The sequence below is a fragment of the Somniosus microcephalus genome, chromosome 7, assembly GCF_052327205.1.
Source record: "Somniosus microcephalus isolate GS21.2 chromosome 7, FLI_Smic_1.0, whole genome shotgun sequence".
Lineage (NCBI taxonomy): Eukaryota > Metazoa > Chordata > Chondrichthyes > Squaliformes > Somniosidae > Somniosus > Somniosus microcephalus.
Window position 1 is genome coordinate 138852657 of NC_140993.1, and position 15714 is coordinate 138868370.

The 15714-nt window shown below is 42.9% G+C and overlaps 1 protein-coding gene across 12 annotated transcripts in view; it reads right to left on the reverse strand.

Moving 5' to 3' along the window:
* The window catches only part of tox (thymocyte selection-associated high mobility group box), a 368590-nt gene that overhangs the window by 83927 nt on the left and 268949 nt on the right, over window positions 1-15714 (reverse strand). For 11 of the 12 annotated variants that reach the window (XM_085993007.1, XM_085993006.1, XM_085993002.1 and 8 more), the window contains one exon: window positions 10556-10798. The exons of the other annotated variant lie outside the window; for it this stretch is intronic. In XM_085993007.1, coding sequence (XP_085849133.1) covers window positions 10556-10798 — 243 coding nt within the window. The remainder of the gene's footprint in view (window positions 1-10555; window positions 10799-15714) is intronic. 12 annotated transcript variants of the gene reach the window in all.

The window sequence follows — 15714 nt, forward strand, 5'->3', positions numbered from 1 at the left end:
TGTGAATATAAAATTTGACCCATAAACCTCGTTCCATCTAATATATTGGCATTTGCCCTTCGACTCTACTGTCCCTTGAATTATAATGTTTGACTTACCATCTTTTTCTAGAGCTCAGATTTATCCTGTAACAAAAGTTTGTTAGTTTCTTTCTGAAAGAAATTCAAAATACCATGTAAGATATTATAAAATTGGCATCAATAATTTAATTTTTTTTTAAATTCAAATGTTATTCCAAGATATTGGTTGGGTTGATCCACTGAGCAAACATTTTGCCATAAGTTGATTACTGTCAGGAGAAGTTGACCTGAACATCTATATTTAATAGATTCTTGTCATTATTTTTAATGAGGGCAGTCGAACAAGGGGGTGCATATTTTCCTCTGTTGGACTGAATGACTTTATAACGCTATTTTTTCCAAATTTCAAAAGCTGTCCATCAATAAGGCAGCTGCACATGGTTTTCCTGCGGGGTGATTTTGTGAAGCACAAATTAACTAGTGAGAATGACAGAAAACGGAGCAATCACACATAGCTGTAATAATGCTTCTTTCACCAATCGCAAGTTGCTAAATTGTTACTTAACCAGTATAATTGCCAAAAATGTGATAATCCAGCTGTGGAGTATGCAATACATTCATGTAATGGTTGCACTAAGGTGGAGGAAATCCCAGTCTGCCCACAAAGCTTTGCATCAATGGTGCAATCACTAACAGAATTACACATTAGTTCTGCTTTGGTTGTAGGAGCCATGGCAGCGACACTAAGCTGGTTTACGAATTATGCAATAATTTCACCAAATTCTTCCATCAAATTTCTTTAGTAACATTTCTTTAGTAATATTCTTTTGCTTTGAGTATACTATATTGGGGTGATTTTCTAACTTTGTGCTCCTAGTGGGGAGAGTGGCAAAAAGCTAGAAAATTACCGCTAATATCCCAGTTTCTAGTCAGCCTGCCAAAATGTATATTATTGGCAAGTGGCATTTAAACCATTACTGGAATAGTTTGAAACTTTTTATGTTGTGGCTATGGTGTTTCAATAATGTGGTTTACTTCTGACCAATGCATTTTATTGCATTTAGAATTTACAAAAGGTCATGAGAAAGAAACATATAACACATATTAAAAACCCGATCATAGTCAGTTTAATTCAGTTTCAGAGTAGATATGAAACAGTGCTACAGATGCACATAATGAATCAGTTCACTAATTTACTTTTATCAAACCTTAATTACTTCTGCAGTTGGGACATAGAAGGAAAATTAATTGTGTTTTTTTAAAAATAAACAGCAACTCTTCTAAAGAGATAATTATATCATTTTATATCACCTCCCATAGCAGGTTGCTGTGCTACAGACATTTTAAATGTGGCGGGCATAGTCTGTATTCAAACCAAAGGGAATTCAAGGGGACTTATTTTCATGTACTGGTGTAAATCAGTTCGAAATGGTTAAGAACTGGTGCAAATCTCGTCAGAATAGTAATACACTAATTGCACTCAATTGTCAGGAGTCAGCCTATTTGCTTAATTATTCACAACTGTAAGTGCAGATTTGGACATGTGCAGGGAGCACATTAGTGATGGGTGCAGAAAATTAAATGTAGGTGAAATTTAAAGATGTGGGTAATTAAAGAGAGGTGGCAGAATAGGAGGACAAATATTCTTACTGCCTTTGGAAATGCTCCAAAGGCATCTCAACCCATTGACAGCTTTTGCCAAGACGGGGGGGAGGGGGGGGGGGGGGGGAGAAAAGCCACAATGTAAGTTTTACAATATCACTAGAAACTGCTTTTGCGAATAGATGTGGATGAATGCTTAATGCGTTCCTCTGTCCTGTATTTTAATGGAGGCAGTAACACATTTAAATAATGTAACAATGTGCAATGAGCACTTCAAGTGTTTAGGCACTAATATATATCTTAGTTCAAAGTCGTTTAATTACAGTTATCTGATAATTCAAATTTTTGGCACTAAAATCCAACTTTAATAATTGTTTAATACAAATGATTGGATAATTCAAATTTTTGCACAAAAATTACTTTGAAATAAAGTAGACGAGTAATTTCTAGCCAGATCCCAGCAAATAAAAATTTGCTTAATAAAAGTATTACCATTAAATTTTAGGTATATAACAACATTTTTACAAGACTTCTGAATTATCAATAACACTGTGGTATTTTTATTGGGCAGTCACAATATTTAGATTATTTTTAAATAATAAGTATTAGCTGCATCGATACTATCGATACTTCTTCTTAGTTTACGTAAAACTATTTCAAAATGTGAGTTCAAGACTCACTTTTTATTTATATCTTACCACACCCCGCCCCTCCATATAGTTGTGTATTAGTTTCTCAGGGTAAGGAGTGTTAATAAGGCTTGGCTTTGCCATCTCCCACAACCTCTCTACTACCATGGTCACGATCACTTGCTTATATCCCTTGTACGATAGCAAAATACTGCAGATGCTGGAAATCCGAAATGCTTATATCCCTTCCTACTCACATTCACTAGCCACTTCCAAATCCACTTCCTTCTGTGTCTACCCTGGAAAAAACTCTCACCGAGTCGCTTACAACTGCACTTCCAAATTTCCAACTACCTAGTTTTTGGTCCTCCGTTCACCACAATACTTCTGTAGCTGTCAATTTGCTCAACCACTCCATCACCTCCACCTTTATTGCCCTGCTCTCCAGCAAAACCTCTCGGGGGGAAAAATTCGGTTGATTTGTGCCTCCCATTAGCGCCCTAGAGGGCTAGAGGGCGCTAACGGGGGGTGCAAGGCAACTAGCGCCTAGGCGCGGCACCGCTAACCCCTCCCGCCAATTCAGCTGGAGGTTAGCGGTGGCGCTAACTGTTAGCGCCCCGCGGCGCTGCGTCTCCGGCGATGATGTCATTGCCATGCGCAGCGCCCCGCTCGTGATCTTCAGTAGTGCCCCCTAACTTCCCGCCGGACGTTATGTCCAACAGGGTCAAGGGGGCCTACCTGCGGCCAGGCTCTTTTGCCGGCACTCCGATCCCTGGTGGCCCAGCTGGGCCCCGGGCCGCGCTGCGCAAGGCCCAACCCCTTTAATAAGGGGAGGAATGCCTGCAGTACCGTGGCATGACGTGCCGCAGCGCGTGGCACTGCTGCACATAGCGCTGCGATAGTCACTCGCAGCACCCCAAGAGGGAGGCGGGGCACTTCCAGTAGCGCCCCGCCTCCCTCTTGGGGCATTACCAGTGAATTTTGGGTGCGGGGATGCTAATATTTTCGGGACGCTACTTTTAGCGCACCGAAAATATTAGCACCCCTGCGAAGTTAGCGCCCCAAAGGGGGCATGACCCAATTTTACCCCCTTACTCTCTCCCATCCTGGTCATACCCCCTGGTATAGCCCCCATCTTTGCTCCCTTAAGTCCAAGGGGTGCAGACTTGAACATATATGTTGCACAACTGGTTTAGCTATCCATCACCAGATCTGGCTGGACCACATAAAGTGTTATTGTGTCCCACCCTCCTCTGCCAAAACCATTCACTACGCCAGAAACATCAAGGAGAACAAAGATAATCGAAACTTCTTTTCACCAGTTGTCTCCTTAATTCCCTCTCACCTGCCCCTTTCACCCTCACATCCAACAAGTGTGAGGAGCTCATAGAATCATACAGCACATGGACTTCTTTGTTACCAACATTCCCCAACACATTGGTAAGCTGGAGCAAGAAGGAAAAGATGGAACAGGACACACCTCACCGGAGGGCGAGCTCGTGTTCTAGCTCTGCTATGGAGGCCACAGATGAGGACCTTCAGGGCCCCATCGTTAAGAGTACGGATAAGTGTGCACCAACAATTGTTCGGTGATGGCCTCCCACGAAGCTTCCACACCATGTCAGACAGTGTGGAGGAATCCACTTCTAACTTGTGGGTCATTGTGCATAGCATCGAGGCAATGCCCTCACTAAATCATATGGCATCTCTCCCTGAACAGGTCACCTGCTAGTCTTCTTAATTTTGAAGTGGTACATGTTAACAGAAAGGCCTAAAAAAGCAAAACAAAAATAACAAAAAAAGTGGATGGGGAAGCGCAAATTAGGAAGGTAACAATAAGCTGATTTTTGTAATAATTCAATCATGGGTTATTATAATTTTACTCAAACTATTAACTTTCTGTCTCTAGTCTCCCTACCTTTCCACCAAACACTGATACTGTTGAAAATCAAAGACTTCTACTCCCTCCAAAAAGAGAATGATCATCAAAAATTTACACATTTATTATCTGCTGTGGTGATAATGATGATGCAAAATAAAACACATAATTAAAATAAACGTCTTTTAGAATAAAACTGGCTTGTATTTTACACGTTAAAAATAACTAACATGATAAATCATTTTTGTATTTAATCAACCGAATAATCTTGATTGCATCTCAAGTGGAAAAAGATTTGAACAAAATGGTTATTGTTTACCAGAATTGGAAATAAATATTTTTCACACAATAAAGGGCTCAGACAACATGTTAATTGTTTTTCTGTGCAAATGTCCACATCCTCTGGGTGTAGCTGCAAACTCTTTGAATTCAAATATTCATGTTCTTGTGAAATAAAAAAATCTTACATAAATTCTTAAGCTTGTTTTGCGTGCACCCATGAACTTGTAATAATTTATGCAGTAGTTTATTAATACTAGAAAATGAGAATTATGCACAATATGTTACATTATTTGCTTTCTAAAACAAAGACTCCACAATATCCATCAGAGAAGTTGTATAAAGAATCCATTTAGTAGCCGAATTGCAGATTAAATGTAATACTGGCTTTGTTTATACAGAAATTAGTACATTTCTTTGCATGTAATTATTAGGCAACAAAGTTATATTTAAAAAAATCACTGCAATCCTCATTTGCACTAAAATAGCTATTTCTCAATCAAAGATTGTGTTGAATCCCTCAATTGCTACATGTAATACCAGTTTCTTTATTAAAATGATGATATTTAAATATCCCAACCTGCAAGCGATCCGTTCATGTGTGAATTGTTTCAATACTTTCATTCAGGTAGTCAGGAAACTTGAAATGTATAATTCGTGTTTTTCATTTCTTGTTGAAAAAACTACAGAAAATGGTTCAGTGCTTTCAGTTTTTCCATTACTTTCAACCAAACCCTTTTTATTACTCGTTTTAGTAAAACACATTAAAATCAAATATCTCCTGTAGCAAAACGATTCAAGCCCCTGGAACTCAAATAATTTTCTAATAAAAAATGCATGAGACAAATAAATGCACTTTATGTTCCACAAGAAAAGACAGTTTCAACAGCCTAATGCACAGAGAAAATTCATTTTATCAGTCATCCATTTCATTCTTGGCTGCTGCTACAAGCTCTCTACCGTTGCTAGGTAACCATAATTCATAGTAGCTCTTAATGGATACTCTGCTACCACTGAGAACATTTAGGTGAAGAGAATAAATGCCTTGGGTGAATCTTGGAATCTTTCATTATGCATGTCATTCTATTTTTGTAATGCTATAATGCTGCAATGTTTCTGTGGTAGGAAACTGAGTTGTAGTAATTGCATATTTCACTGTAATATGTTTTGTAAGCAGAGCAGCACGTAGTTGTCTAAAATGAGCTATTACAAACATGATTGAAATTGACCTTTTCTGCTCTTGAAGCCAACAAATAAACCCACAGCTGTCTTGCCATAAGCAACACAAAAAAATAAACTGGCTAGGATTTTATAGACAGATATTCAGAATATAAGCTCTTAAGAGCAAAAAAGATTCACAATTTCCATTGTGTGTATTATTTCTACATATTTTTCAAGTTTGAAAAAAACATTAAAATAATGGTCAGAAAAAAATATTGAAAAATGCAACAAGAATTATGGTCAGACTATTTTGACTCATTGTGAGAGGGGTTTATTATAAAATTAGCAATATAACAATATATCTTAACTTGGTTACACTACATTTTACAGGGACATAGCTCTAATAGACCTGACTCTCATTACTAGCTACAACTGAGAAGATTAGGTTTATTCTAAAGCTAATGTCCATAATATGGTTTTGCTGTATATTTAGGGATTTCTTCTGCTTTGTACAACATGGCATAATTAATATTACTGTTCACAGAAGGCACAGATGTCCTAATGAGAATTTTAGCAATGTTTACATATCACTGCATGCCTTTCATCTATTGTTGCACTAATTGTATGTCATGAGAGAGTTTACGCACTTTAATTACAGAATGTTTATCTTTAGTTAAAAGAGACAACAATATGATTGCTTTCCAAACTCCTTTTGTTGAGTGGCAGCAGGCTGTTCTACTGTTGTGGTATCTCAACAGAGCTGGATAGTGTCCTCATCAGACATTCCATCAGGGCTCACTCGATAATGAGCAGGAGCCAGAGCCCTGTCTGTCTTTCCCATCCCTAGTCCAGGGCGCTGAGGTGAATTGTAGGGCTCCTACAACTGCCTGGGGCTGAGGCCAACTAATTCAGCACAGAATAGAAACCAAACTGTGACCTTTACTTTATTATATAGATATATACACATACATATACATGTACATACATATATAATATTCTGTAGCAGCCATCGTTTTTCTTCTTAGTAGTAAATGTTTCATATCATTCACTGTTCAATGCTAAAGTTAATAAAACAATATTTTGTACAAAGCACTGTAAGTACATTTTTTCTTGCACTTAATTATCATTTATCAAAGTACAGAATATTTGTAATCAATTGCAACAAACTTTATTGGGGAAAAATTGGGTGGCATCCCTTTGGGGCGCTAAAGTCGCCGGGGTGCTAATTTTAGCACCCCGAAAAAGTTAGCGCCCCTCCGCCGGAAATTCAGTAGTAGCGCCCCAAGCAGGAAGTGGAGCTCTACTGGAAGCGCTCCACCTCCTTCTTGAAGCGCTACTACTGAAGATCGTGGTGCTATGTGCAACAGCGCCATGTGCGTCGGCATGTAGCACCTCGTCATTGCAGGCCTCCTCCCTTGGTTAAAGGGGAGGGGCCTAGTGCTGCGCGCACCGGGGCCCTGCTAGACTACTGGGGAGCGAGGTGCCGTGGAAACAGCCTGGCACTCAAGAGGAGTGCCGGGCTGAGCCATCGCGGCCGGCACCCCGAAAAAAAGGGGAAAGGAGGCAGGTGCTGGCAGTCGGCCACAAAAAATACGGCCGCCCAACACCTGCCCCTTTAACTACCGCCGCTGCCACTGCAAAAACGCCCCCTGACCCTGTCGGACATATCGTCTGGCGATACATCAGGAGGCGCAAGGGAAATTTGACGTCATCGCCGCCGCTAGCCTTCCACTGAATTTCACGGGAGGCGTTAGCGACGCTGCACCTGGGTGCTAAGGGATTTGCGCCCCGTTAGCGCCAACGAGAGGCGCAAATCAACCCAATTTTTCCCCCATATCCTTTATTCTTGAGTATAATAAGCTTATTTAAGCAGTCTGAATATGACTGCTACTGCCATGTTTATTTTCTGTCTAAATTGACAAGTTACTTTAGCTATGAGAAATGCCAGAGATGTAGGTGATCTTCAAAAAGTGAAAGGCATGATGGCCTAGATACTGAGCTAGTACAATCATATAAAACATCGCCATGTACCCATAGAAACCTCAGCTTGGTTTCAGTCCAATGATGTGTAACAACATACATTTACAATTTCTTGCATGGTTGTTAAGGTTTCTAAGTGTGCATGCTGGTAACTTCAGCCCTTTATTAGAGGTCTTTCTTACATCTTGACAACTGTGGGCGCTCTACTTAGGATCTGGTTTGTCCAAGTTGTCTGCAGGATATCTGGGACTACCTTGCTTCACCACACCACAGACCAATAAGTCCATATTGAAAATCTCAATAAAACATGTAAGGTATTTTATCTGGTGTATTTTTTTTATTCTTGCAATACTTTTGCAACTATTTACTTCCCCACATAAGGCTCCTCCACAGTATGTCCAATTCTTTGACTGAGAAAGCAATCATGTGATTTTTCCCTAATATCTGCTGCTAGAAGATGTACAAAAGCATCAAGCGAACACTCTAACCTTTCCTCCATTTGGCTCTTCTGATAAAGGTTGAGATCATAAATGTACTGAGAGAGGAACTTTCTCAAGTACATTAGAAAGTAACAGAATTTGACAACCGAAACCACGGCCCCGATATTTACGGGGAGGATGCAGAGGAGGCAGAAAACAACCGAGGAACCCAGCAGGATCTCATTAACAGTTTTTTGTTCAGTTTCCCGCCCAGCAGCTGGCCAAATGGGCAGCCTGGTCAGCCAGCGATGATAACACCTGCGGCATGAGACCACAGCCAGGGACCCTTGGGGATGGTCCGCGGCAATCGGGGGGGTGGGGGGGGGGGGGGAAGTTTGGCAATCAGGACTGGGGGAAAGGGGTCGTCGATAGGGGAGGGGGAAGAGAGGCCACGATTGGATGCAGGGAGAGAGGCTGCGATCAAGAGGGTGAGAGAGGCCGCGATCGCAAGGGGGGAGAGAGGCCACGATCGGAAGTGGGAAGAGAAGTCGGCAATCGGGAGGGAGGATGGTGATCAGGGCTGGGAGAGGTCGAAGGCTTCCTTGAAGGGCCTGGGAGGACCACTCCAGCTCCTCCTGGCCCACAAGGAGTGCTGAATAAAGTACTTATCTTGTGGATCTAGCAGCTCCCGCTTCCTTTTCACTGCCAAGTTCCCCAACCCCAGGAAACCCGTGCAGCAGCAGTAAATTTTAAATTGGGCTCTCAATTGCACTGTGGGAGTTGATTAAATATGTTAATTAAATGTCCCACCTCTCCCCGTGCTCGGTGTGTTGGGAATGCGTTCCCCGTATTTAATTCTTTAACACCCCCACGATCCTCTGCCACCCGTCATGGGGGGGGGGGGGGGTTAATATTGAGGCCCATATATTGATACTGTTGCAGTAGAGGCAAATTATAGTAAATTAAGGGAGTGGATATTGAAATGCATGGCTTGATTGGCAGAAACAGCTCGAGGGGCTGAATGGCCTACTCCTGTTCCTATGTTGATTCCTTGACTTTGCGCTCTTTATCATCTGTATCTTAAATATGTATATTTTACACTTTAATGTAATACTGATTTACTCTCTATTAGATTCAACATAGACATGGGAGGTGGTACTACTATAGAAGCTTTAGGATACGGGGGGAATGAGATTTGTTGGGTCAAATGTCCTTTTCTTGCCTATGAGTTTTCTTATGTTCTTATATCGAACAATTGGAACTGTGGCTCTATTGATTGGATATACAAAATGATGCTGTTCAATCTAATAACTAGCTTTTACACGTGTACTCAGAGTTCAAGTTATTATAGAGCAAGTAGTTTTACTGTCCACAACTCAGTAGCACAAATGCAGTTTAACACAGCTAGCTTTTGATATTACTTCACAGTACTTATTCCATTTCACTTCTTTTCTTGATCTATGTCTTTTGGTTTCTATTTCAGTAAGCAGAGTTGATTACCACAAAAACAAATCAGAAACCTACACAGTACTTTTAAAGAAGTGAAGATTCTGAAAGATTGTTTGTGGTCCCTAAGTTTATTTGTAAGATATATCTTTTATTTAATTGATCTTTTCTTTACCATTTTAATGTTTTTGACAGTAGTTCCAAGGTAATATTGAACAATTAGTCCTTTTGGTGTTTTTTTTTAATTGAAAGCTGCTTATATCCTCTCTGCTAAGCCTGCCTCCTTGAATATACTGGTAGTCCTTTCTGTAGTTGTAAAGCATTAAGAATTCATGCAGCCATCATATGATTGAATCCACTGTTTTTCCCCAAAAGATCTGAAGAAGCATTTTTTAGTCCCACATGACACGCTGAGCACCTACTGATGTGATGGTTGTCAAAATGAGTGTATAATAGGCCATGTGTAAAAGCAGCCTAGCCTATACAAGAGCTAGGCACAAAGCATGCATCCAAAAAACTATTCTCAGTACCAATCCCATAAGGTTTATGCCTGGAGTGGCTACCACTACAAATTGGCCAAGTTATTCTTTGGTTAGATCCTCTCCAATTTGACAGAAAAAAATACTTGGTCCTGGATTTTAACTGCTAGCCGGTTTCTGGTTTTCAGGTTTTGCAGCAAAATGAGACCTGGCCAATTGTAACGATGGGGCGTGATTTAAATCCCGCCGGCCGATTCCCATCCGTTCCAGATGGGAGGTGGACAGGAGAGTGGTGGAAGTTACTGTTTGTATTATTAACATTAGTTAGTGTGTTTGTATGCAATTCCTTTGTCTACTATTTTAACATAGAGGTTAATCCATTAAGTGTATGTCAATATTGTAAACAATAATTTCTAGGCCGTACTGTTTTAAGGTTTCAACTTTGTTCATAATATGTTTAATAAAGTCAAGGGAGAATAAGACATCAATCTGATAACATCTTTCAGGAGGTCATGAACTCATTGACAATTGTGAAAAATTACAAATATATCAAAACAGTTGAAATGACTATACCACTATAAATGTTAGAGCTGAATTACAAATTACTTGGGGAACTACTGACAAGCTATTTGATTAGAAAAATAACAAATGAAGTACCTACCACAGAAAGGCAGTTTGAAAGCAGGGCTCCATCTTGGCCTAACATATTGGATACTGTTATTGCAGGAAGATTCATGTTCTGCGGGTTGAATTGAAGTAGCCCATTCTGAGGCATTGAGTGGCAGATTGAGTGGTAGCCGGATTCTGTGTCAGACAAGTGAAGAAGTGAATGGTCTGGCATGGTAGGAGGAGTAATAGGAGGGATATCAAAATCCTCATCTCCGATGCTTGGGACTGGATAAGTCTGCGGAAAAAAGCAGCATTTTTAATAGATATCTTAGTGATGATCATACATTAAAAAAAAAAATCAGGGCTCCCTCAGGCAAAGTCAATATCATTATGGAATTTCTAGCCATAAGTGTTGATAGTTGCTATCAAGCAGAATTTACCATTTTATTTTGGAGAGTATTGTACAAACACTCAATTCAGACAGCATAATTTCCAGCATTTTCTATTTTTAACTCATGTCGGCCGGGTTTTCCTGGCCTCGGGAAATCAGACGGGTAAGAGGTGAGAAAGGCTGGAACCATAAGGTTACAGCACTGCTTGTGGGCCAGGAGAGCAGGAGTGCTTTCTCCCAGCTCAACAAGCTAACCTGTAAATACGCCCCCCGCAAGCTGTCCGACCCCTCACCTTCACGATCTCTAACCCCCGATATCCCCCCTAGCCCCGCGATTACTGACCACTCTGCGATCACCAATTCCCTCCAATCTCCCCGTGATCTCCCCCATCTCCCTGACTCCTCGTGATTTCACTGTCAATCATACATTTGATGAATCCAAACGTGCCCATGTACACGCCAATCCACACAATTCTGGTTATGGTTTCTAAAATAAAAAGAAAACTAGAAATGCTAATTGGAAACTTATGAAAGTTACTTTCTTTTAAACTGAAAAACATAATGCTACTTGCAATATATTTGAAATGACTGAAAATTAGAATAAGGGTTTAAAAAGTGATTTAAACCTGCCATTGGCAGTAGTGCAAAATATGCAATGGCAAATAAAGGCTGCAGTGTGTGTAATGCAAATCAATGTCATCACGTAAAGTGGTAATGAGTACCTCATTCTGTATGGTACAGGTACACAAAACAATGAATGTCTATGCTGAATAGGAGGACTTTTAAATTAGTTAGTGGCAGTGAGTTGCTGAACCATACAGACCAAGAAGTTCTTCAGGTTTGAGTCAACAGTAAAGAAATACTTGTACTTTATCACATCTTTCAGAAACATCCCAAAGCACTTCACATACGATGAATTATTTTGATGTAGAGCCGCAATCATCAATCAATCAATTTTGAACTGAATAGCCAAAATAGTAGAATAAAAGTCAGAGGCAGTGGTTAACAAATTATATCGTGCTCTGTCTCCAGTTCTTGTCACTGAGACACAAAGGAGATATTCAAGTGTCAGAGGCAGTGTGTAGAGAAGGGCAAAAAGGCTGCTCCCTAGGGCATAGTTTTAACCCCCAAAAACAGGTGGGTTTGGGTCAGGTAGGGAGTTAAAATTTAAAACGTTTCAAATTCGAACCCAACTTGCCTCGAACACGCCCACTTCCGGTTTTAATGGAGTGGGACGGGGAGGGGATGTGGGTGACCAATCTGCTCTCAGGAGGCAGATCAGTTATTGAAAATTTTGAATGAGGCTGTGTGCCTCTATTTCTTCAAGTTTTCTATTTTTAAACTCAAAGTCGAAACGTTAACTCTGTTTCTCTCTCTACAGATGCTGCCTGACCTGCTGAGTATTTCCAGCATTTTCTATTTTTAACTCATGTCGGCCAGGTTTTCCTGGCCTCGGGAAATCCGACGGGTAAAAGGAGGTCAGAAGGGCTGGAACCATAAGGGTACAGCACTGCTTGTGGGCCAGGAGAGCAGGAGTGCTTTCTCCCAGCTCAACAAGCTAACCTGTAAATACGCCCCCCGCAAACTGTCCGACCCCCCACCTTCATGATCTCTGACCCCCGATATCCCCCCTAGCCCCGCGATTACTGACCACTCTGCGATCACCAATTCCCTCCAATCTCCCCGTGATCTCTCCCATCCCCCTGACTCCTCGTGATTTCACTGTCAATCAGGCTGAGTGTCGGGCGGGAAATCTGGAGGAAAAAAAATGCAAACATGCCCTGCATGACTGTAGGGTGTCCGGGGAAACCCATACTTCCAGGTTTCCTGTCCATAACACCTCAGCCCCAGCCGCACCCCGCCTCCTCGAAATAAATATCCGGTAAATATCGGGCCATGGTGTCAGAGGTCTGAGTTTTGAGAAAACTGGAGAAACTTGGGAGGCAAAATTTGGCTTCTTTCCACCATGCCATTAGCGCCTCGGGGGGGAGCACTAACGGGGTGCAACGGGCTTATTGCCCGGGCGGGGCTCCCAAGAAATTCGGCAGGGTGCTACTGAGGTGCTAGCCGATAGTGCCGCGCCCCAGCCCGTAGCGCCCCGAGCCACTGGCAATGACATCATCGCCATGCGCCGCGAGCCCTTAGCATCCCACCACGACCCCATACTGCCCGCAGCAGAAATTCGGCTGCGCCCTGCGAGGTTGCTGCGGGCGGTGTCAGCGCCAGCCTCATGGGTCGTGAGCCGGGCCGATCTCCACTCGCGGGGCACTAATTAAAGTGAGGTGCGGCCGTGATCCGCGCTGCCATTTAATTTTTTTTGGCCAACCTTCAGGTCGGCCCTCCATGTGCCACCGTTTTGCAACCCGGCACCGTGTATCGGTGCCGGGCTGCAGCCATGGCACCATGCCGCCCTGGTGGGCTAGTGTGGGCCATTGGAGGCCCTGCAAAGCTCACAGTGTCCATCCCCTTTAACGGAAGGGGGGGTGCTGCTGTAACTCGTCAGCACTACGCAGAGCAGCCGCGTAGCACTCTGGCGCTATCGTGCCCCCGAAGTGGAGTGCCCGAGATAGCGCTCTGCTTCCTCGCCGGGGTGGTAAGCCGAATTTAGCGGCCGGGGCGGTACTTCCATAAATCTCCGGTAATAATTCGGTTACCGCCCCCAAACGGGTCGTGACCAAATTTCGCCCCCTTGGACTTTATCGTCTTGAAAGCAGGCATCTGAGAGGTGATGCTACAGCGGTATATATGACAGTACGCAGTATGGAAAAGACAAATCCAAGAAATCACTTTGAACTAAGTTGCAAGACTAGGATAAGCGGACAGAAGTTCAAATTAGCAAGTGGTACATTTATGATTGATGTCGGGAAGTTCTTCACAAAAAAAGCAATCAATACATGGAATGGATTTCTAGGTAGAGTAGTGGAGGCAAAAACCCTGGAATCATTTAAGGAACAATTGGATGTAGCAATGGGGAACATTTAGGGTCTTTGTAGATGGATGAATTAAGATGGACCAAATGGCCGTACTCATTCATAATTGTCTTGTGATCTGTGAATGCAGTGACTGTTGTTATTTAGTCAAACGCAGGAGCGATTTTTATGTGCTGCAAGATTCCACAAACAGAGTAATGAAATGAATGGCCAGTTAATCTATTTTTGGTAGTAATGATTGAGGCAGGAATATTGGCCAGGTAGTAAGAAAACTCACTGCTTTGTGAATATTGTCAAGAGATCTTGAACATCCACTGATCATACCAAACAGCACCTTGGTTTAATGTCTCATCCAAAAGATGGCACCTTTGACAATGCAGCACTCCTGCAGTACTTGATTGAAGTATTAGCCTATATTATGTGCCCAAGTCCTGGAGCGGGGCTTGAACGTCTAATTCAGAGGTGAGAGTGATACCAACATGAGCCAAGCTGCCACTCAAATGGAAATAACAACAGAAAATGCTGGAAAAACTCAGCAGGCCAGGCAACATCTGTGGAGAGAAATTAGAGTCGTAATTTCGGGTCAAAACCCTTTTTCAAAACTGGAAAGGAAATGAAATAGATCGAAAGGAGGGCTGGGGAGGGAACAAAAGAAGTGAAGAGACATTAAGAGATATTCAAAACGAGACGAGATGGTGATAGGACTAGTAAAGAGACAAAAGTCGGCTCAGATTAGGTGTGAAATGTACTGGCAGAATGAGAGACAGCTGCCATGTAAAAAAAAGAGGAAGGGCGGGGGGGTGGGGGGGGGGCGGGGGCGGTGGAGGGAAAACCCAAAACAAAGGGGTGGGGAAAAAAAAACTATATAAGTAAAAACGTAATAGGGGCCGAGGTTATGATCTGAAATTGTTGAACTCGATATTGAGTCCGGAAGGCTGCAAAGTGCCTAATAGGAAGATGAGGTGCTGTTCCTCGAGTTTACGTTGAGCTTCCGTGGAACAATGCAAGAGGCCAAGGATGGTGAGGTCCAAGTGGGAATGGAGCAGTGAATTAAAATGACAGGCGACCGGAAGCTCGGGGTCACCCTTACGGACTGAACGGAGGTGTTCCGCAAAGCGGTCACCCAATCTGCATTTGGTCTCCCCAATGTAGAGGAGACCGCATCGTGAGCAGCAAATACAGTATACTAGATTGCAAGAAGTACAAGTAAATCGCTGTTTCACCTGGAAGGGGTGTTTGGGGCCCTGGACAGTGGGAAGGGGGGGGGAGGTATAGGGGCAGGTGTTACATCCCCTGCGCTTGCACAGGAAGGTGCCAGGCGAAGGGGAAGGGGTGCTGGGGGTGATAGAGGAGTTGACTAGGGTGTCTCGGAGGGAGCAGTCCCTACGGAATGCTGAAAGGGGAGGGGAGGGGGAAGATGCGTTTGGTGGTGGGATCACTTTGGAGGTAGCGGAAATGGCAGAGGATGATCCGTTGAATGTGGAGGCTGGTGGGGTGAAAGGTGAGGACAAGGGGAACCCTATCGTGGTTCCGGGAGGGAGGGGCAGGGGTGAGGGCAGAAGTGTAGGAGATAGAACGGACACGGTCGAGGGCCGTGTCAACCATGGTAGAGGGGAATCCTCGGTTGAGGAAAAAGGAAGACATGTCGGAAGCACTGGTGTGGAAGGTGGCATCGTCGGAGCAGATGCGGCGGAGACGGAGAAACTGGGAGAATGGAATAGAGTCCTTACAGGAGGTGGGGTGGGAGGAAGTGTAGTCTAGGTAGCTGTGGGAGTCAGTGGGCTTGTAGTGAATATTGGTCAATAACCTATCCCCAGAGATGGAGACGGAGAAGTCGAGAAGGGAAGGGAAGAGTCAGAGATGGACCATGTGAAGGTGAGGGAAGGGTAG